Genomic DNA, 20,915 nt, shown 5'->3' on the forward strand with positions numbered 1-20,915 from the left:
TGTGTCATTTAGATGTTGACTCTTTAGTAGGAAAACCAGAATGTGTAGCTCAGACTGTAAAGAAACTCTATCAGCTGGTTACAAATCTGCTTTATTCTGTCGTCTTTTTCTTTCACATCTGTTAAAGCTCCATTTTGCTTGAAATCAGTCCTTTTTTTTTTTGTCTTTGACTCCAAAACTTTAGCAGCAAGTTACTCTGTCGCAATTTTAGCTTTTTCTTCTGTCCCATTTTTATGACTTCACTTGTTAAACAGTTTATATGTTGCAGTTAAGAGATGCTGAAAGATATTGTGCTGATTTGTGACTATAAAGTGCTCCATAAGTCATCATATCTGACGGATATGGTCAGTCACGAGGTTTTGCTGTTCAGTGATTTATTTTCTCCTCCTCGTCTCCTTTCAGGGTCTCCCAAAGACAGCGGCCCTGGCAGTGCAATGCATCAGCTCCTTCGCCATAGACTTCTTTCTGCAGACCCATCTGTACCACGCTGGCGTGCTTTGGCATCTTCTCATCTACCTGTTCAACTATGACTACACGCTGGAGGAGAGCGGCGTCCAGGCCAACCAGGACACCAATCAGCAGGAGGTGGCTAACAGCTTGGCCAAGCTCAGCCTGGTGGCCCTCAGCCGACTGGGGGGCTACACTCAGACACCCACCCCCCCAGACGCCAACAATCCTGTAACGGAGACCAACGGCGTGGATGGCACCCCACCGGAAAACCCCACCATCCGCAAGAGCTTAGCCGCAATGCTCACACCGTTCATCTCCAGGAAGCTGGGAACAGGGTCTCCAGCTGAGGTCAGTTAAAAAGATCAAATATGATTTTTTTTTTTTTTTAACAGTGATAAACTCCTCAAAAACTAAAGTGTGACTTATTGGGGGTTTAGGTTCTGAAGCTGCTGAATAGTAACTCTGAGAATCCCTACCTGATCTGGAACAACGGGACCCGAGCCGAGCTGCTGGAGTTCCTGGAGGGTCAGCAGGAAGGAAACATCAAGAGAGTAAGAATAAAGACTCATCAATCGTCGCGTAGCGAGTTGTCAAGCGCAGTTATTCATGAAACAGCTTTGTGGTTTTATCACAGGGAGAAAACGATAAAAGCTTTGGTGCAGATTTCATGTTCAACGATCACAACAAAGAGCTCATAGTCGGGGAGATTTTCGTCCGGGTTTACAACGAGCAGCCTACTTTCCCCCTAGAGGTGAGCACTACAACCTACAATCTTATTTCCTAAATAAAACTGACCTTATAATGCTGCTCTGTATTTAGTACCCCAAAGCATTTGCTGCCTGTCTGCTGGACTACGTGGGCTCTCAGGCTCAGTACCTCCACACGTTGCTGGCCATGAGTCAGAGTAACAAAGTTGAGTCCCAGCAGCATGCTGAGAGGCTCTGCTTCGCTGAGATGGCCTTAGAGGCTCTCCGCAACGTCATTAAGAACAACCCAGGTGAGATGTTACTCCAGTGAATCCAGATGTTCGTTGCTTTTTCTCCTCTGTTCTTACCTCCTCTGTCCTTCCGAATAATTTCAGGTTCTGAGTCGGAGTGTATTGGCCATTTCAAGCTGCTCTTTTCTTTGTTGCGGGTTCATGGAGCCGGTAGAGTGCAACAGCTCGTTTTGGAGGTAATGATGAATAATTATCCTTTGTCTTCATAATTAATATGCTTTAGTATTAAATCATTAAATAACTTTTAAAAATGTTTGTCTTATTTTAATCAAGTAGTATTATGTTCTATAACAAATAATATACGTGCAAATCTATATAATTTATATATTAAATTTAATCTTGATTGCCTTGTAAAATACAAGTTGATATTTAACAAATTTGATTTTATTGAAAATTGGCATTAATTTGAATATTTTTTCTCAGGTTGTGAATACAGTGACATCAAACCAGGAATGCGTGAGCAACATTGCCGAGTCCCTGGTGTTGTCCAACCTGTTGTTGCTGCTGCATTCACTTCCCTCCAGTAAGAAAACACAAACGTATTTAACTTACTGCCTCTCATTATTTTTCATAATGGATTTGTTGACTGACGTTGCTGGTTACTTTAGGCAGACAGATGGTGCTGGAAACTCTCCATGCTCTAACTTCAAACACAAAGATAGTCAAAGAGGCCATGGCCAAAGGTCAGTAAATCTACTAGGTTTCTAAGAAACTGTTCATGTCTTTCTAAATGTCGTATTAATTAATATTTTTGTTGATCTGTGTCTCCCACAGGTGCTCTGATTTATTTGCTGGACCTGTTCTGCAACTGCACACACCCACAGGTCCGCACCCAGACTGCAGAGCTTTTCTCCAAGATGACCTCAGACAAGCTAGTCGGACCAAAGGTCAGGATGAACAGATATTAATAAAGACTCCCCTATATTCGTATCTTTAACTCAACTTTTGATACATTTTTCCTCCTTTAGGTGCGTCTGACGCTGATGCGTTTCCTTCCCGGTGTCTTTATGGACGCCATGCGAGACAACGCCGAGGCAGCGGTTCAGATATTCGAGGGAACGCATGAAAACCCTGAGCTCATCTGGAATGACACCTCGAGAGAGAAAGTGTCCACCACAGTGCGAGAGATGATGCTTGAGTATGTGTCTCAGTTGAGTTTATGGTCATCACCTTTTAAACAGACGAGTGAGTTGGAAATTTAATAGTAAATTATTTATTTTTAAGGCACTTCAAACAGCAAAAGGATAATCCTGACGTGAACTGGAAAGTAAGTTTGAGCTGCTGGTAAATAAGCCGATTTGTTTTTTGTTTTATTTTGTTCTCTGCATTTGAATGGATTTGTTTAATGTGTTCTCAGTTGCCAGATGACTTCACTGTGGCTTACGGAGCTGGACAGGGCGAGGTCGAAGTCGGCGGAGTCTTCTTGCGCATCTTCATCGCTCAGCCCGGATGGGTACTGCGGAAACCTCGAGACTTCCTTGTGTCGCTGCTGGAAACACTGAGCGAGCTGCTAGAGAAGAACAACCCCAATGTGAGCACCAAAATGTTGAACTAGACATAAATAAGCCTAGAGTTTATGATCATCTGCCTGACATAAACTGCTTCCTGCAGGGTGAGAGCCTGGAGACGATTACCACGGCGGCCGTTTGCCTTTTCAGCACCCAGAGCCATCTGGCCGACCAGGTTCCCCCTCTGGGCCACCTGCCTCGCATCCTGGCAGCGCTCAACCACAAAAACAATGCTGTGCCGAAGAGCTCCATCCGCCTCATCCACGTCCTGTCAGACAATGAGGTCAGACGCTCACATGCATCATTCATGTAGCATGCAATTGTGTTGTGTCATTTAGCCACAGAAGAACCTTAACAATAATAGGGTAGGCAGAAAGTCGACCATAATTTTGAAAAAATATTTATATTTTCCAGATATTATCCCTGTCCTTAATATCTATTAGAACCATCTGGTGTCCATTTACCTGGTTGTCTGATCCACTGATCAATCCTTCCATTTCTCCATCCATGATCCAACCATTTGTCTATTCATATAGCTGTTGGTCCATCCATTGGTCCGTTCATCTGTCCATTCTACTGTCATCTGAGCTAAATTGGGATTTTTGATTCTTCTTTTTTTGAGCTTAATTTAAACATGACATACCAGATAGAAGCGTTTTCATTCTCATCTTTTTTTGTCTAAAGACCAGATGTCCAACTTGAAATATCTGTCCACGGTTTTTAGGGATGGAACGGATTACTCTGATCATTTGAGTCTGACAAAATATTTAATCTTGACGTGTAAAATGTACAGGAACCATGTAATAACCCTACTTTCCAACTCTCTCATCTGGCCACACAACGTGCAGCTGTGTGTTCGCTCCATGGCGTCTTTGGAGACGATTGGCCCTCTGATGGCTGGGATGAAATCTCGAGCAGACATGGCCGGGCTTGCGTGTGAAGCTCTCAACCGGATGTTTCAGAAAGAACAGACAGAACTGGTGGCTCAGGTACGCTGTGGCTGTTTGTTGAACTTTCCCTGTTATTGTTCAAAATAACGTCCTTATTACTGATCTACAGGCTTTAAGGGTGGAGCTGGTTCCATACCTTCTAAAGTTACTGGAAGGCATTGGCCTGGAGACGCTAGAAAACCCTTCGGCTACTAAAGCACAGATAGTCAAGGCACTCAAGTCTATGACTCGCAGTCTACAGTATGGAGAGCAGGTACTATATTTAATAACTAAGGAAATGGAATGACAATAATTGTTTTACAAATAAAAACTCTTTCTAATTGCTATTTCAAAGGTGAATGAAATTCTTGCGAAGTCTTCAGTGTGGAGTGCCTTCAAAGACCAGAAGCATGATCTTTTTATCTCAGAGTCTCAGACTGCAGGCTACCTGACGGGTAAAGTCTTGTTGTTTTTTCAGGCTGCTAACATTAATAACATCAGCAAAACTTTGCCAATTACTAATAATGCCGGCCCTCCTTGCTTCTCTCTGAGCTGTTGATGAAACATAATGATTTGCTTTATCCTAAAAATCACTTGGCTGATTCCTCCAAGCAATCCTTTTTCTATCCAATCCCTGTAACTTCCCGGCTCTACGCTTCCCTTCCCTCTTTGTCCTCTACGTTTCCTCCTCAGGAGTTTCCACTCCTTCTCTCCTGGCCGCCAGCAGCCCTCTGCGGGGTGGGCTCTAGACTCCAGAGCTGGGCCCCCACAGCCCTCCTCTTTCTTGCTTTGATGCAGGTAGACTCTTGCCTGGCTCCTACTATCACATAATTATCCTCCCATTCTTTCCTCCATCCTTGTTCCATCATGCCACTTTCCATTCCAAAGTCTTCATCTCACAGTGGTAAATATATATATTACTATGAAAGTTTTTCTGTTTTCTTGTCACCATAATAAAAATTAAAGTGAATTTGAAGCTATTTTTTTCTTGGTTGTTAAAGAATTTTGGAGGTAAACATTCATGTTGAAGCTTAATTCTTAAGTTGAAATAGTTGTTTTTTGATTCCAATTGTATTTATTTTGGCTGTATTACCAACCTGACATAAAATAAGCCTTTAATCTCCTAGCAAAACATGGATTTTTAATTGTAAAACATATAATAAATTAGCGTCCCAGTGTTCTTTCAACTTGCCGATTTTGGCCAGGTATATTTGTTCCAGGGTGAGGAGGAATTGTAAATTAAGAGAGAAATTACAACCCACTTTTATTAGGATTTATTTCTCCTAAAAGACTTACACAATGCATTACATACTTTTAAAATGAGAGTAAAATTATACAAGGTTTCCGAAACCTTGTAACAAGTGTGGTACGCTGTTATATTGAACCCCATTTATTCTAATATCCAGTGCAACCAAATGACACTGGATTTGTTATTAGTCTATCGCATAAAATCCCAATAGAATACACCATTTGTGGTTGGAACTAAATGTAAGGCGTGTAAATACTTTTACATGTCAATGACTCCTAAAAAGTGGAGCATTTGGAGAAAACTGCTTTGGTTTCTTAACTTTTACATCTTCTTGGTTCCAACTTAAGGAAAGTACATTGATGAACTCTGTGGACATTCACTCTTTAATCATTATAGCTTCACCTCTTCTAAGTCCCATCTTGTCTGCAGCCTAACCCATTGTCCCTGTGACCTGCAGGTCCAGGAGTTGCAGGTTACCTCACGGCAGGAACTGGCTCGACAGTATTGTCCAGCGTCCCACCCCCTGTAGACAACGACAGCGGAGATCAAGGCTGAACGACTGACATAGTCATGCTAAGGCTGCCAGACTGCCCTCTGCAGCTCGGAGAGGGGACCGTTCGGCTCCCCAAACATCAGAAAGGATGGGAGAGGGAAGACCGAGGAAGACAGTCACCAAATTCTCTGCAACTCGTCCTGCAGTGTCACTCTCCTTCCCCCGGCTTTCAGATGACACTGAAGTCTTCAAGATTTATTTTCTTTTAACAAATGACCATATTTGGATTTTCTTTTCCTGTGCTACTTATTCTTCTGACAGAAAAAGGGTTACTTTTTTGTATGAATATATTTTTTACTTTTTTTGAGTTAGAAAGCTGCAGAAAGACCAAGTCTTATTATTAGAGGAATTTCTCTCCTCTTCTTTCAGTCTTTTCTTGTTTATCATATCCCAAAATCTTCTCCTCATCCCAGAAAATTTGGCTGTGTTTGTGCTCTTTTTACATAAACTTCACAATATTATGACTTGGAATAGAAATGACATTGGATATTTAAAAAAGAAAAAAGTGTGCAATCTCCCCAGGAAAAATAGCTCCCAAAACTGAAGTGGACCTTTCTGATTTTGCTTGTCCAGCTCTGATAGCCAGCCTTTAATTCCTCAGATCTTCATCCTTCTTCCCTGCCTACCATGTTTTAAGCAAATCTCTCCCCAGAACGCAAAAAGCATTTTACTATTCAAGTAAAGACAGAAACTTAAAGTAACCACAGGAAATGAGCTTCTGCAGACATGACGAATGACTTTGACTCTGATTTTGAATCTTATGTGAAAGACTAGTGCAATTTGTGAGATGTTCAATGTAATATTACGTATATAAACTTTCTATATTGAATGTACATTTAAAAATGAAATCAGTCACAACTTGTACATAAAATTTTAAGAATAAAAGGGAACCTAAAGTGTTGTTCTTTTGTATTTAGATTTGTGATGAACAGCTTGAATTATAGTAAGCCAAGTTTATTTACCTAGCACATTTCAGCAACAAGACAATTCAAAATGCTTAACTTTATGAAAACATCAGATAAAAAGAACTACATTCCCATGGAAAAGTGTAATCCAGACTTTAAAAAATTATGTTCCAGTTGTTAATCAAAGGCAGCCCTAAACAAATATGTTTTAGCATTGATTTAAAGGAACTCAGTGTTTCAGCAGTTATGTGGAAGTTTGTTAGAGGAACATAGAAACTGAGTTCTCCTTCTCCATGTTTGGTTCTGGTTCTTGGAGGGGGGGGAGGACCAGCACAACAAGGCTTGAGTGGTTTGAAAAGTTGGTACAATGACAACAGATCTGTAATGTATTTTGATGCTAAGCTGTTTAATGATTTGTAAACTAACTGTATTTAAAAGTCTATTCTCTGAGCTACAGTGAGTTAGTGTAAGGATTTTAGATGTGATGTGACACAAGCAACAATGTTCTGGATCAACTACAGCTATAACTGAAGCTGTTGTTCCTCTTTAGGCCCAAAGATAACTTCCAAGTTTATATTCAGCTGAAGAATAGAAAGCTGACACAATAACTATTTCTCTCACTTTAAAAACTGTTAAAAGATCAATTTGAATACTTAATTTCTGAATATTCATAAGCACAAATAAGCGTTCAGCAGTTCAGCTGAATTGGTATGCATGCAATTAGCATAACAATGTTCTTATGATGAATGTGTTTGCAATGGTTATCTTAAAGAAAAGCATTAAGATAACTAAAAAAACAAGGGTTTTAGACTTAAGCAAATGTGAGGAAGACCGTGGGTTCAAATATGACGAGACAAATTTACTTTTTGTTAACCAGAGTTCAAAACTAAGGGAAGAAGAAGAGCTGCTTATCCGTGATATGTCCAGTTTGAAAGACTGGATCTGCCGGTGCAGCTGTTTGATTCCACTCGGACGGATTAGCTTGTTACACCGGAAGTTGCGCCAACGGCGCGAAGAGTGTCAACAATAACTCCAGTTTGAGTTAGTCGAATTGCTACGAAAAAGATAACATTTAATTTATGTCTATTTATGCATTTTGTGAATAGTGTTAGTTGTGTTGTATGAATGTTAAACAATCTTGACGCATTCAAAGTTGTGAAAATAACCGGTTAAAGTTTCAAAGGTTAGTGGTAGATGTTGAGAGTGAATGTTTAGTACGTTCGTAGTGAAAAGCTAAATTCTGTCATGAATACAGAATATATCTTTAAATTTTCAGCCAATCGGAGTCTTTTTACAAGAACTAAGTAATTCGGGTCTTTTTATGTTTACTAATTTGAATAAATGTAGGCTGTGCTTTATGGTAACCCTAAAAGGTCTGTGTTGTTTTCATTTTTAATAAGGATAAAGGTTCACTTGAAGTTTCGTCAATAAGACACATTCGTCACTCATGTCAAGTCTCCTCAGTCCTCATACATCGAGTTCAGCATGTCTAAAGCAGGGAAGCAAGACTTTATTGTGAAGTTTGTGGAAAGTGAAGGATCCAAACCGGATTATGCAGTCAAAGCATATGAGGTAAATATCACTTCTGGCTTAAGCTTTGCTTCTGTTTGTAATTCACGGGATTTTTGAGCCCTGTTTCTGTTTGCAGTTCTAACTCTGAGTCCTATTTATACAGGCCATTCTGGAGCTGCAGTCTGAAAAGTATTTAAAAACCATCCAGGAAGAAGATGTTTTACAGATGGACCGGAAGGACAAGTCTCTGTTTGTTTTCATCAAATTCACCACTCCAGCTTTTCTGCACTGCAAAAAGGTCTGAACCCATTCTGTATGCATTTTGCAAACCTGTTATGAAATCTAGTTGTTTTTATTTACAACAGTAAAGAAATTTTATATTACTACAATTATGATCTTGTGTGTAACATGCCTTAATTATTATTTAAATTAAATGCATATAATTAAATTCAAGTAAAAACTAAACACCTGCTAATTTTAATAGTTAGGCTGTAGCCATCGGATCTCTGGTTTTCTTTTGGGAATGTTTTTTATTTTAAAAGTTATAACTGATCCATCTCTAAGCTTTTTTAAATTTATGCCACATTTGCTTCAACAGCTTGGGTGCAGAATAGTGAGTCCACTGGTGGTGCTGGACTGCCTGCAGCAACAGCGCTGTGTCCCTAAAGCAGAAAAACCAGTGTATAACATGGCGATGGCTGACGTCACTATTTCCTGCACCAGTCTAGATAAAGCAACCCGGGTTGGTTCTGATGATTTACTTTTTAAAAAACTATATATTCCTTTTTAAAAACGCAGAATTTTGGAACAAAATATTGAAAAGTTTTACATATAAATGTGCTTATGTGTGTATTCTGTCTCCCTCTGCAGGGAGAGGTGATGGATCTGGTGCAGCTCATGGGCGGACGGGTCTATCTTGATCTGAACGTATCTGTCTCACACCTGATTGCTGGGGAGGTGGGAAGCAAAAAATACCTGGTGGCTGCCAAGTTGGGAAAACCCATACTGCTGCCTACATGGGTCAAAGCATGCTGGGAAAAATCACAAGACAGGTAAGTACCTTAGTGAAACTGGTTGATTCATTAAAGGACGGCTTCTGTTAATTAGCGTGGAAATGTTAGATTTAATTACTGAACAATAAACACAGTTTCACTCAGCTTTAAATTTTAAGCATTTATTTTTCTAACTGAAGTCTTTTGCAGCAAATTATTTTAGTTGATGCAACACAGTCTGTTAAAGAAAGATTGGCAGGAAAATGCTTGATTTTGTGTCTGGTGAACAATTCTTGTTTTAATTTGACCAAATGTTGTGGCTCTTTTTCAAAGACTCAATAATAATGATAATTTCACTGAGAACTAGATTTTTTTATTTAAGATATCTTGGTATATCAAAGTGTCGGTGATGCCCTGGCCTCTAATGAGGGCATTAGACCCCAGAGAAACCTGAAGTCATCACTTAGTGCTCAGCATCAATGTGCTTAAATTACAAGGTGGAGTTTTTAAAATTTCTTTTGCACTTTCCTCACCAGTCTCTTCAGGTACACAGACCTGCCAGTTGAGGACTACCTGTGCCCCGTGCTGCTTGGCTGTATCGTTTGTGTGACGGGCCTCTCCAGCACAGAGCGCAAAGAGGTGCAGCGGCTCTGCGAGCAGCACGGGGCCAAATACACCGGCCAGCTCAAAATGAACGAGTGCACACATCTCATTGTTAGTGAACCGACAGGTAAAGTCTCCACAATTTTAATTTGTCCAACAAAAAAATCTTTAAGAAAAATATTTTAGTCCAGTAATGTTCTTAAATAGGATTTTTTTTTTCATTGGTGTTACTGTTTTGCTGAGAGTTTACTTTTTGTTTGCAGGTCAGAAGTACGAATGCGCCAGGAAGTGGAACGTGTATTGTGTGTCTTTGCACTGGCTGTTCGACAGCATAGAGAAAGGATACTCTCAGGATGAGAGCAGGTACATGGTGCAGCGCAATGCTTCAACAACCACACAGCCCAACACCTCAACTCCTACAGGCACCAGCAAGAGAGAAGGTACCCTGCCAATTTCTTCTGTTTTTGTTGATGCATTCATGAATAAACACAAATCCACAGTGGCGTATTAGAGCTGTTGTTGATAAAATTAGAAACAAAATGGCCACTGAGGTGTAAATTTCCACCAAAACTCAGATTTTTTAGATTAATTTCACATATTTACAAGAAAAAAACATTCCATTGTCAAAGTTTTAAATTTGCAATTAAATAAAGAATTTTCCACAATTAAAGGGAAAAAAATCACCATATTTAAGATATTCTCTGACGTTGTAAAGTCAGAAATTTGTAAGAAAAGGAAAAAAAAAATTATTTGTTTACTGAGATTATTAAGGCAGATGTTTGCAACAGAAACTGACAGAAGTTCTCTAAGACTAAGGTGGAAAATTTATGAATTTATGCTCATCTGGATACCTTCCAAAGCATAAATGGTAGATCTGGGCAAATGTTCTGCTGACAGATTGGTGTATCTTTATTCAAAGGTTTAGCCATCAATTTGCTGCAATGAGCTATAAATCATGACTTCCCCCTGCTGAGGTTTGTTCTTAAGGTTGTTGTGCATTTTTTCTGTAGATGGCCCATCTCTGTTGGGCCTGAGCAACATTTCTGTCAACACTAGTGCAGCGATAAACGACACCGCTCTCACCAACATCACCATGAGTCGCATGGAGACGCCAGACCCCATAGACCGTTTAGACCTCACTGTATGCCCAGCAGATGATGTGTTGGATGGTTGTAAGGTAGAACATAGTCCACATTATCACAAAGCAAAGTCATTGCTTTCATTTTTAGACGATTTTTAAAATTTGTTTATTGTTGTACAGTTATATTTAAGTGGTTTCCCAGAGAAGAACCTGGAGAAGCTGCGGCGGCTCGTAAGCGCTGCTGGAGGCCTGCGCTTCAACCAGCCCAGAGAGGATCTCACTCATGTCATTGTGAGAGAAGTGGACCAGGAGCTCCAGAAATTTCTGTCCACAGCAACTCACAGGTTTGACATACAATTTTCTGATAATAATTCTGTATTTGTCTGATGATAATTCTGTATTTTGGTTGTAAATGTGGTTGATTTTAGTCTTTTAAATGATCAAATTATTCAAATTAGAGGAAAATAAGTATTTATATCACCCAATAAATTTTAAGCTACTTTCTAAAGCCAGGAAAACAGTGTCTCAGTCCAGAAAAGATGCACAGCTAATCACCAAAGCCTTGTGAAAAAAAATTATAACACCTAGAGTTAATGTTAACGACACCAGACAGTAGCACCATCAAAAAAAAAAATGCATAACTAAACATGGAAACTGAACTAGAGGTACTTTTTATGACAACAAAAACCAAGCCAAAAAGAGTGGAGTAGGCTGCAGAAAACAATAGAAAGAAATGTAACTTCAACTTAGAATCACTGTACCTGCGGGACTTTCAAAGGCAAAGAGAGTAGAGGACAACTAAGCTTGGAAGCTCTTGGCCTTCAGTATTTTCTGTGTAGCTTTGTAGAGTTTGTGGATGGATATTGGTTGAGAAAACTGTTAAAGGGCACTTCACCAATTACATCAAATTAAATAATCAGTTCCTGTGTTTCTTCTCAGGCCCCATGTGGTAACAGCACAGTGGCTGCTGGATTGTTTCTCCAAAGGCATGTTGGTCCCAGAGGACGGATACCTTCACCCGGACTGTCTCCCTCCAGCTTCAGACGCTGTAGCTGTTTCCGTCTCTGCACGTCCTGCGGCGAGACATCGTTCGTCTTCCGGCCCGCCTGTTGCCAACCCGAACACTCCCAAGGAACCAATAACAGACGAGGATCTTCTCTCACAGTACATGGACGACGACCCCACAGTGGGTAAGAATCTGATTAATTAATTCTCAGATTAAATAATTCAGAGTGAAATAATTTTTTTGTTTCTTATCTGTAAGTTGATCTGGCACCAGAGAATACCAGCATGAAGTCCTTCAGCGCAGCTGCAGAACCTCAGCCTGAGTCCTGGACGCCCCTCCACACTGGGGGATCAGAGCAAGAGCCTCAGCCACGGGGTAGTCTGTTTTCTGGGAAATCCTTCCTGCTTGTGGGTTTCGGTGTCGAGGCTGAGGCTCAGCTCTCGGCGCTGCTGAAAGAGCAAGGAGGCAGGCTGCTGTCGGGCCGCAGCCGAGTGGTGGGGGACTTCGCTGTGGTCCCTCAGCTGGGCTGCACAGTGGAGGCCACCGTGGACGAGGTGGTCACTGACACATGGCTGGTGCGAACTCAGTTTGTGTTTTGCTTTATTTTTCTGATTTGTCCTGCAGAGCTACATTCATGTTCTGATTTGTTTATTGCAGGTTATGTGTGTGGAGAACGAGCGCGTTCTGCCGCTGTCCTCTAACCCTCTGTTTACGCCCGTTCCTGTGAGGGAGGGGTACTTACCTCTCAAAGACTGCGTTCTGTCTGTCAGCCAGTTTACTGGAGCAGAGAGGGAGTCTCTGGTGGAGCTGGCCAAGCATCTCGGAGCCAAGTATGTGGCACATATTTTCACTTATAACAAACATTTTCCCCATGTTATAGGTGAAAGAAATCTGCTGGAGGAACTATCTCGGTTCTTATCAATATCTTAAGAAATTATTCACTGAAACAAGCTCCTATTTCTTGTATAAAAAGAAAGAAAAGAAGAAAGTTATTTATAAGTTAGATTTGTCTTATTTTAAGTGAATTAAGATATTTGCACTAAAAACCAGACAAAAAATATGTTTTAAGATTTTCTTTACGCAGCATACTCTTCTCCTGACTAATACATTTGTCCAATCAGATGTTCTTGATGTTTATTACGCCATATTAAATGTAAAAAAAAGTTTTACAACGAAGTCATATTTTTGCCACAACCCTAGCATTTTAACAGGGGTGCGCATATGTATTTGACAGACTCCATAATAACTTGCAGTCTATAAAATACCCGTTTTGCAAGCTGTTTTTGTGTTTCGGTCAGGATCATTTTAATTCCCTCTATAACTTGTGTTGTTCCTTTTGTTGTGAACTTCTTACTCAAACCTTTTGCTTTCCTCCCCTTACTCCTACAGTGTCCAGGATTACTTTGTGCGCCTGTCCAACCAGAAGAAAGGCATGCTGGCCAGCACTCACCTGGTGTTACAGACCCCTGATGGAACAAAGTATCAGGCAGCTAAGAAGTGGGGGCTTCCTGCCGTTACAATGCACTGGATACTTGAGTCTGCACGGACAGGGAGGAGGGTGACAGAGGAGAAATATCTGGTGGATCTGCCCTCCTCTCCAGGTGACATTCATATTATCTGTATATCTACTTTGTGTTGCTTTAATCCCGTTGAACCTTGAGGTTCCTACTGCCAAAAATCGACTGGATGCACATACTTCCATTTGAGACCCAAATGGAAGTATAAAAATGAGTAAGATGTGAATTTCATATTTAGGTCCTCTTTTAGTAAATGAAAAATTTTATGTCAAATTAATTGTCACAATTTGAAATTCCACAGAGAAAGAAGACGAGAGCTTCGTCAGCGGATCCCAGAAAGCAGCTCCGCTCCAACCCGCTCGTTGTTCCCCAGAAATCCCGTTGCTGGGTCCGCAGGGCGGGAAAGCGGTCACGCCGCTTGATTGCGGTCGCTTTCAGAGCAAAGTGTTTCGATCTATGTTGGACGAGATGAAGCCCAGAGAAAACCCGAGCACACTGACACCAAACCAAGATGGCGGCAGAGGGAAACCACTCCAGAAGGAGCCGTCCCTGCAACTGGACACTCCCTCTCGATTCCTGGTCAGGGACCAGCTCTTCAGGCCGTCCTTTAACTTCAAGGTCAGCACCAAAAAACAGACATTTAGTTTTATCCTCCAAGGGGGGCATGTGACGGATAATCTGTTCACTTTTTAAGGATGCACTCAAAGATTTGGAGACTCCTAGCGGAAGATCTAAACCCGGGGAAAGGGTGGAAACTCCACTTACCAACGTTATCAACAGGAACCGGAAGGTCGCTCTGGCAAACAGCTCAGTGAATAATGCCACAGAAATGCAGGAAGTCTCTGTCAGCCCCCAGCTGGCAAAGACAATTGACAAGGAGGTCAGATAAATGGCCATTTTTAGTTTACATATTGTTATGCTGTGCATGACTCTACTGAACTGACAAAGTGAATATAATGAAGTACTCAGAATATGTATATTGTTTTAAGTGTTTTTGTTTTCTCAAAATCCCACAGAAAGACTCAGGACCCCTGACTGGTGTTGTGATCTGCGTGGGGAAAAAACTGAGCAAAATGCAAAGTGAACTGAATGCTATTGCTGCTTCGCTTGGAGCTGACTTCAGGTACTTAGCAGTTATTGGAAATTTGCTATAAAAATGTTTTCACGGAAAAAAAAAACTCATATTTTTGGATTTCTGAATCACTTTTACACAGAAATATAAAATTTTATCTCCCCTATTTCAGAGTTTTGCAGATCAAGCCTTTTAATTCAACTAAGAGGTTGAAACTTCAGTTAAAAATGGTAATTTTTGTGCTCTCCATATTTAGTGGCTCTTAAGAATAAGTATAAAGGCTTATAATAAATGTCTTTCTTTTTTAACTTAATTTTATTGGAAATACAAACTTAAATCTCAGCACATTGATTCAGCGCATGAAAAAATCTCTAATAATCTTTATAAAATAAATGTAACTGAAATGGGTTGTTTTTTAAATTATTATTGCTAATTTACCTTTTAAAGGTTAGTCAGTCTATGGACTTCTCATTAATAATCAGCGACTTCCTGTTTGCCTGGGTTATAAATATAATTTCTTTAAGCTTTTCCTCCTAGACTGAAGACAGGAAGAAACGCAGAGAGCAGTCAAAAACATTAACGGGCAACCTGGATTTAAAAAGAAATCAGTTTTAAAATTTTACCAGATATGCTCATTCTCTTTATCTTGTTTTCAGGTGGGCCTGTGATAACACAGTGACGCACTACATCTACCAGGGTCGTGTCGGAGACAACTCCCGCGAATACAAGGCAGTGAAGGAGAAGGGCCTGCATGTGGTCTCCCAGTACTGGCTGCATGCTGTAAGCTCACATCAGTAAAAATACTATTTTACCTAAAACTGTGACCATTTTTCACCAAATTAAAATATAAATCCAGCTACATATGGCTGCCTTCCTCTGTCATTCTAGCGCAGTGGTCCCCAAACTACGGCCCGCGGGCCAGGTGCGGCCCGCCTCCACATTTGGTCCGGCCCCCTGAACAATACCAGAGTATTTTCATATATGTGCATTTTTATGTGATAAGTTGGACTTTTGCAATAAAATAAATGTTCCTTAGTAATGAACTTTATTTATTATTAACTACTAGTTAGTAACTATTTTATACATGCATATAATTGACCCTAACCCTTTTTTCTATGTGGAGAACCCAGTGTTATTTGGTTATTATTTATTTCATAAATAGTGTTATTTCCTGACTTTTGTTCTCTGAAGAATCCAGAAAAGGTTATTTGATTGTGCTTTCTGAAAAGCAATACATTTTTATGTTTAGCACTCTTACAATCGTCACACTTTTTCTGTTACAAACTGACCCCGGCCCCCCATCAGAGAAGGGACAAGTTATGTGGCCCTCACAGGAGAAAGTTTGGGGACCCCTGTTCTAGCGGATCTAGAGCTGTTTTTATTTAATGCAACATTTAAAGCCACGACATGTGGGGGAAAAAAACTAATGATGAAACATTATTATTTATGCAAGTTTATGTTTAAAAAAAGTATACAACTACATTCAAGATGTATTTATTTTTAAAAAATCTAAAATTATAATTAATATGAATTCAATATTTAAAAGTGACACTTAAAATTGAAAGTTGTCAGGGCTGTTTGTGGTCTTTTGAATAATTTTGTCTGCCCCCCTTACCACAGATTTGATAATGGTACAAATTTGCCCCCTCTAGCTAACGTAATAAAATAATTTTGCTTAAACTGTTGCTTTTGAAATAGATCCTGACATCTGATTGGTTAAGCTCCAAACCGATTATAGTTGAATTGGATCAATTAAAATGACCAGAGCATTGTAAATTCATAATGTGCTGAATTGTGAAACTATGAAAAACTTTATTAAATGGAAAAATTATTAAATGGGTATTTTATTATTGATTGCAGGTTGAATCATTTTTATTCTTCCTAAATTTATTTTATTCTTATTTCTAATTTTTTACTGACACACAGTAATCACTTTATTTATTTATTCATAGTCTATTTAATTATGTAAATCTATAGTCTTCTTGCCATGTTATATTTTTACCATATCTTACATAAAGGAAGTAATCTGTTAGAAAAACAGTTTTTAAGTGCTTGCTTTGTCTCTTCATGACTGTTTTATGCGTTTCTTGTTGTGCAGTGTGCTGAGGAGCAGAAGCACGTCTCAGAGTCTCTGTATCCTTTCACTTATAATCCAAAGATGAGTCTGAACCTCAGCCAGGTTCCCAGCAGCTCCCAGAGATCTCCGCCTTTAACACGGACACAACGCAAAGACGCGACTGAATCAAAACACAACAAGGTTGGTCTGAATATGTGAAGAAATCTTCATCTAAACATCCATGTTAGTGTTTTTGTGTCTATCTCATTAATAATGTGATTCAAATATATATTTGTTTTTCAGTCTGCAGTTGTTGCTGCAGAGAAAAGCGCAGTTGTGCATCCTGTAAGTAATGGATGTGTTGATCAAGACGAGGTGAACGATACCACAGAGAAAAGAGGTGAGGAGTTGTTGAGGAGCTGATTCCACTAACGACTTGAGAACTTGGTGATTGAAGTGTGTTCAATATTGTAGATACTCTGGAAATGAGAGAGAACCTGCAAAGACAGCTTCAGGAGATCATGTCGGCCACCAAAATGACAACAGGCAGGCGGGCTTCTGTCAGACTTGCCAGGATGGGATCAGGCTGCACCGACTTGGGTCCAAACACGCCTGAAGGCAGCCGGGTCGGACGCAGTGGGAGCAGACGTACTCTGGAAGCTCTGAGGTACAAAAAATAGTCATATGATCGTGATAGTGATGCAGCACGGGATTGTGGGAGTGTTTAACTGAAGCAAAAAAGCAATGTAGCTTCTAGCTAGCTAAGCTAGGTTTGTGGCATCACCTTACTTGCTTTGGTTACCTAGCAACTCACTCACGCTTTGGTTACCTAGCAACAGCCTATGAATAACTTGTGCAGCAGCAGTTTAAGGTTTCACCACTGTGCCTCATAACTGCTTAAAAATAAAAAGTGAAAGAAGGAAATGAGAACAAAATCTTTAGAGAAAACTGGATAAAACAAGAAAGGTCCCATCACCAGTTTGGCAGTGTTTCAGATATTTTAAACAAGAAAGGAATTGATAATTATCAATATCAACTGATATGAAACCCTTATATTCTTCATTACTAGTCGCAGTAAAGTAGGAATAGAACAGGGCCCAGAATAGAGCCTGGGGGAACCCCAAATAGAACCATCAAAAATATATGATGAGAAACCTTTAATTGTTTCTCACTGATGCGTTTCCAGGGTCCCCAGAGAAGCGGTAACGGACATAAACACTGAGCCGTCTCAGAGTGAGCAGATAGTTTGGGACGATCCTACAGCCAGGGAGGAGAGAGCGAAGCTGGCTGATAACTTCCAGTGGCCTGGGAGTCCATCACAACACTCAGAGCCCCTGACGGCAGCACCGCCTCCCACAGCAGAAAATGGACCGCGCTTCAAGGACTCAATGACGGACTCTGAGCTGGTAGAGATGGGTAAGAGGATCCGCATAATAACATGGAAGTGTTGAGAATCAAAGGTAAAATGAAGGTGCAATTTAATGCCTACGTTTACTTTAAAAGTTATCCTTCAATTTCCTCACAGCTGCTTGTGACATTATAAACCAGCAAATGGGTCAGAAGGTCGTGGCGCCTTCATCAGAGGATCCAGAAGAGGACATCCTCACTCCTCAAGCTCCCAGCATCGCCTTCCCTCTCGCCAAACCGCTAGTAGCACCAGAGCCACAGGTAAGTGCTTCTTGGAACCTCCCTGGTTATTTCCAGCACGCCGCTGCAGCTGTAAATTTCTTTCGTTTCTGTCAGGAAGAGAAAGAGGAAGAAAATCAGCCGCCCAGATTTCAGCTGTCGTCGCTCAGCCCTCAGGAGCGAATTGATTACAGTCATCTGATAGAGGAACTCGGTGAGTCGCTCAGCTTTTCTGGGGATCAAATGTCAAAATACGTCCGTATTTTATATATACAGTATATTAAAAAAAACATCAACAGTCTGAAGTGATGAGAACCAATCCATAATCAGTCAGAAGTCTCACACTGAAAAACAAATAGCTGAACGTAATTTAATTGCATATAACAAATTAATCTTTGTCTTTTAAGTTGGAGCTCCATTCTCTTTTTTAAAATATCTACCAGGTGTAGTTTACTGAGGCCATCTGTCTCTTTGTCCTGTAGGGGGCATCATCCTGGACAAGCAGTCTTTTGACCCCAGCTGCTCCCACATCATTGTAGGGAGTCCACTGCGAAACGAGAAGTATCTGGCCGCCATGGCAGCCGGCAAGTGGATCCTGCATCGCTCGTACCTGGAGGCGTGTCGCTCTGTGGGACACTTCATTCAGGTGGGAACCTGAAGACAACTCCATTGTGTTTCATCATTCCAGAGGCAGAATAATGTAGCTTCAATCTGAACATATAGTGTTACCATCTGGATTCAACTGGATTTGTTATAACATCAGCTGGTTAAGATGCTAGCTCTTCATCTCTACAATCATTTCTTCATTCGAATACGTTGATTATTTGGGATTTTTCTCTCCTTTCGTCTCTTCCTGTGATGCAGGAGGATGATTATGAATGGGGCAGCTGCTCCATCTTGGAGGCTCTGCCCTCCATCACCTCTCAGCAGAAGAGACTGGCCTTGGCCGCAATGCGCTGGAGAAAAGCTTTGCAGGGAAGCTCTGAACATGACGTACGTACCAGATCCATTTCAAGTCTAATTATCACTGTCACTCACATAGGTTTTTAAAAGATAAGTGTCTAAAACTGTTTTAAGTTGTCTTAACTTGACTAAGGATGTTTCCCATTTTCCAGGGAGCTTTCAGTGGCTGGACCGTGATGCTGAACATCGACCAGAGCAGAGAGTCGGGTTTCAGGCGGTTATTGCAGTCTGGTGGAGCGAAGGTTTCTCCCTGCTTTTATTTTACAAGCCACTCGTTACAGGAGCTGCCAAAACCTACATTTATGCACCTCAATTTGTCTCCAGGCACTTTAGAAGACAAGCAGATCCAATTTATTATATACAGTAAACTTATTCCAGATTCAAAGTCTACTATGTGGTGTGGATTCTAGTTCAATAACAGCTATAAAAACAATGCAGGTTTTCATGTTAATTGGTTTTCAACCTTAGAAAATCCAGCTGCTTCTTAGGTTTTCAGCAATCCCTCATACTGATCAACCTCTGTAGAAATATCTTCCATACATTTATGGAGAAAATGTTTCATAAAGCTCAGAATGAGTCCAAATGGAAAGTTGCTAATATGAGCCTTGACATAAATAGTATTTAGTCATGAAACATGTGTAGGAAGCCTGGAAAAATATACAAGCAAGAATGAAAAAATAAACTGACAACTAATGCATTACCAAGTTAGAAAATACAGCATCGTCAAAAAGAACTGTTTAATTTCTTTCTTTTTTTTTTTACATATAAATGTAACATTTCTTGAAATGTGTTTGAGTTATCACCGTCAGGTCGTGTTTTCTCATGTTTTCCCTTCAGGTGCTGCCCAGCCCCTCCCCGTCACTCTACAGAGAGGCCTCACATCTGTTCGCAGACTTCAGTCGTCTCAAACCCGGAGACTTCAGAGTGGACGTAGCTGAGGCCACAGCACAAGGAGTAACATGCTTGAAACCGGAGTACATTGCAGATTACCTCATGCAGGTGACTGACTGTAAACGTGCTTTATTTGCTTATAAAATGAATTTTAAATGTCTTAAATCTGTTGGATCTCTAGGTGTTTTTGTTGATATTTCTTCTATTTTCTGATCTCAGGAGCCGACGCCGCCCATCGAGTTGTACTGTCTGACTGCAGCTCCGCCTGAGGAAGATCCATGCACACCGTCCCGTAAGCGTAAAGCAGCAGCCGACCCCTCCAAGCTGAAAAAGAGCCGTCTGAACTGAAACCTTTGCACAAAAACATTCCTGCAACATTTTCATTTGAGTGAAAATAACTGTAAATAAGATTTTTTTTTTTTATGATTTATAAAAATGGAATAAAATAAATATAGCATCTGTATTGTCATTCCTGCTGCCTCTGTTCCAACCACTGCAGTTGCTGCTGCTCACGCTGAGTCGGCAGTGATGGATGACTGAAATATGGTGTGCAGAAAATGTTGAGTCATGGTTTGTAATTGGGTGGAGTAAAACACTGCGGCCTGTAGAGGGCAGTGCAGGGATTGCATTGAATCAGAAAGGCAAGGGTGTAAACTATGAGTTAAATCCAATTTTAATACTTGTGACTTAATACTTCTGCTTTATAGCTGCAGAGTGCTCAGAATTAAAAGTTAATTTAATGTTGAACTTTTTTTATTTATATTAAGACATAAATATAAGATGATGTTTAGTTATTTTTAATATTTGTAACTCTTAAAACTCAACTGGTTTCCATGATGAAATCATACTTATGTTGTCCATGTATTTCCAGGCAGTAAACACAGTTTTATTTCTCCTGCTGATGTATATCCATGGTTCAACTATGTGCTGCTTCATGCCAGATTGCCAGCTGAGGTTTGTCGCTCCTGTTCCCTGCCATATGGACAGATAAGTGGTTTAACCTCC

The 20,915-nt window shown here is 40.4% G+C and overlaps 2 protein-coding genes across 8 annotated transcripts in view; both read left to right on the forward strand.

The window, feature by feature from the left end:
- dnajc13 (DnaJ heat shock protein family (Hsp40) member C13) overlaps positions 1 to 6,566 on the forward strand; it is a 33,632-nt gene extending 27,066 nt beyond the window's left edge. For 2 of the 5 annotated variants that reach the window (XM_014468595.2, XM_023326304.1), the window contains 16 exons: positions 403 to 798; positions 888 to 1,001; positions 1,085 to 1,201; positions 1,270 to 1,447; positions 1,532 to 1,623; positions 1,871 to 1,970; positions 2,056 to 2,130; positions 2,222 to 2,334; positions 2,416 to 2,585; positions 2,672 to 2,714; positions 2,805 to 2,978; positions 3,059 to 3,238; positions 3,804 to 3,944; positions 4,015 to 4,158; positions 4,240 to 4,339; positions 5,591 to 6,566. In XM_014468595.2, coding sequence (XP_014324081.1) covers positions 403 to 798; positions 888 to 1,001; positions 1,085 to 1,201; positions 1,270 to 1,447; positions 1,532 to 1,623; positions 1,871 to 1,970; positions 2,056 to 2,130; positions 2,222 to 2,334; positions 2,416 to 2,585; positions 2,672 to 2,714; positions 2,805 to 2,978; positions 3,059 to 3,238; positions 3,804 to 3,944; positions 4,015 to 4,158; positions 4,240 to 4,339; positions 5,591 to 5,688 — 2,235 coding nt within the window. In that variant the 3' untranslated portion in view covers positions 5,689 to 6,566. Of the gene's footprint in view, positions 1 to 402; positions 799 to 887; positions 1,002 to 1,084; positions 1,202 to 1,269; positions 1,448 to 1,531; positions 1,624 to 1,870; positions 1,971 to 2,055; positions 2,131 to 2,221; positions 2,335 to 2,415; positions 2,586 to 2,671; positions 2,715 to 2,804; positions 2,979 to 3,058; positions 3,239 to 3,803; positions 3,945 to 4,014; positions 4,159 to 4,239; positions 4,340 to 4,577; positions 4,683 to 5,590 lie in introns of all 5 variants that reach the window. The other 3 variants (XM_023326302.1, XM_023326303.1, XM_023326305.1) reach the window with 2 other exon arrangements.
- A 1,021-nt stretch (positions 6,567 to 7,587) lies between these two features.
- On the forward strand, positions 7,588 to 20,368 carry topbp1 (DNA topoisomerase II binding protein 1). 3 transcript variants are annotated; one of them, XM_023326751.1, is made up of 28 exons: positions 7,588 to 7,895; positions 7,992 to 8,163; positions 8,267 to 8,401; positions 8,702 to 8,845; positions 8,974 to 9,155; positions 9,632 to 9,825; positions 9,962 to 10,138; positions 10,709 to 10,875; positions 10,960 to 11,123; positions 11,719 to 11,969; positions 12,044 to 12,360; positions 12,443 to 12,615; positions 13,175 to 13,386; positions 13,604 to 13,920; positions 13,997 to 14,182; positions 14,319 to 14,425; positions 15,031 to 15,154; positions 16,473 to 16,631; positions 16,734 to 16,830; positions 16,905 to 17,097; positions 17,617 to 17,846; positions 17,956 to 18,098; positions 18,174 to 18,270; positions 18,539 to 18,702; positions 18,921 to 19,049; positions 19,172 to 19,261; positions 19,857 to 20,018; positions 20,130 to 20,368. In XM_023326751.1, the coding sequence occupies exons 2-28, from the start codon at positions 8,077 to 8,079 to the stop codon at positions 20,256 to 20,258; spliced, it is 4,530 nt and encodes a 1,509-aa protein (XP_023182519.1). In that variant the 5' UTR covers positions 7,588 to 7,895; positions 7,992 to 8,076; the 3' UTR covers positions 20,259 to 20,368. The 3 variants fall into 3 exon arrangements, with proteins under 3 accessions (XP_023182519.1, XP_023182518.1, XP_023182520.1); XM_023326750.1 differs by having other exon boundaries at positions 7,588 to 7,774; XM_023326752.1 differs by having other exon boundaries at positions 7,591 to 7,632.
- The last annotated feature ends 547 nt before the right edge of the window (positions 20,369 to 20,915 follow it).

This window comes from Xiphophorus maculatus, chromosome 21, assembly GCF_002775205.1.
Source record: "Xiphophorus maculatus strain JP 163 A chromosome 21, X_maculatus-5.0-male, whole genome shotgun sequence".
NCBI classification, from domain to species: Eukaryota; Metazoa; Chordata; class Actinopteri; order Cyprinodontiformes; family Poeciliidae; genus Xiphophorus; species Xiphophorus maculatus.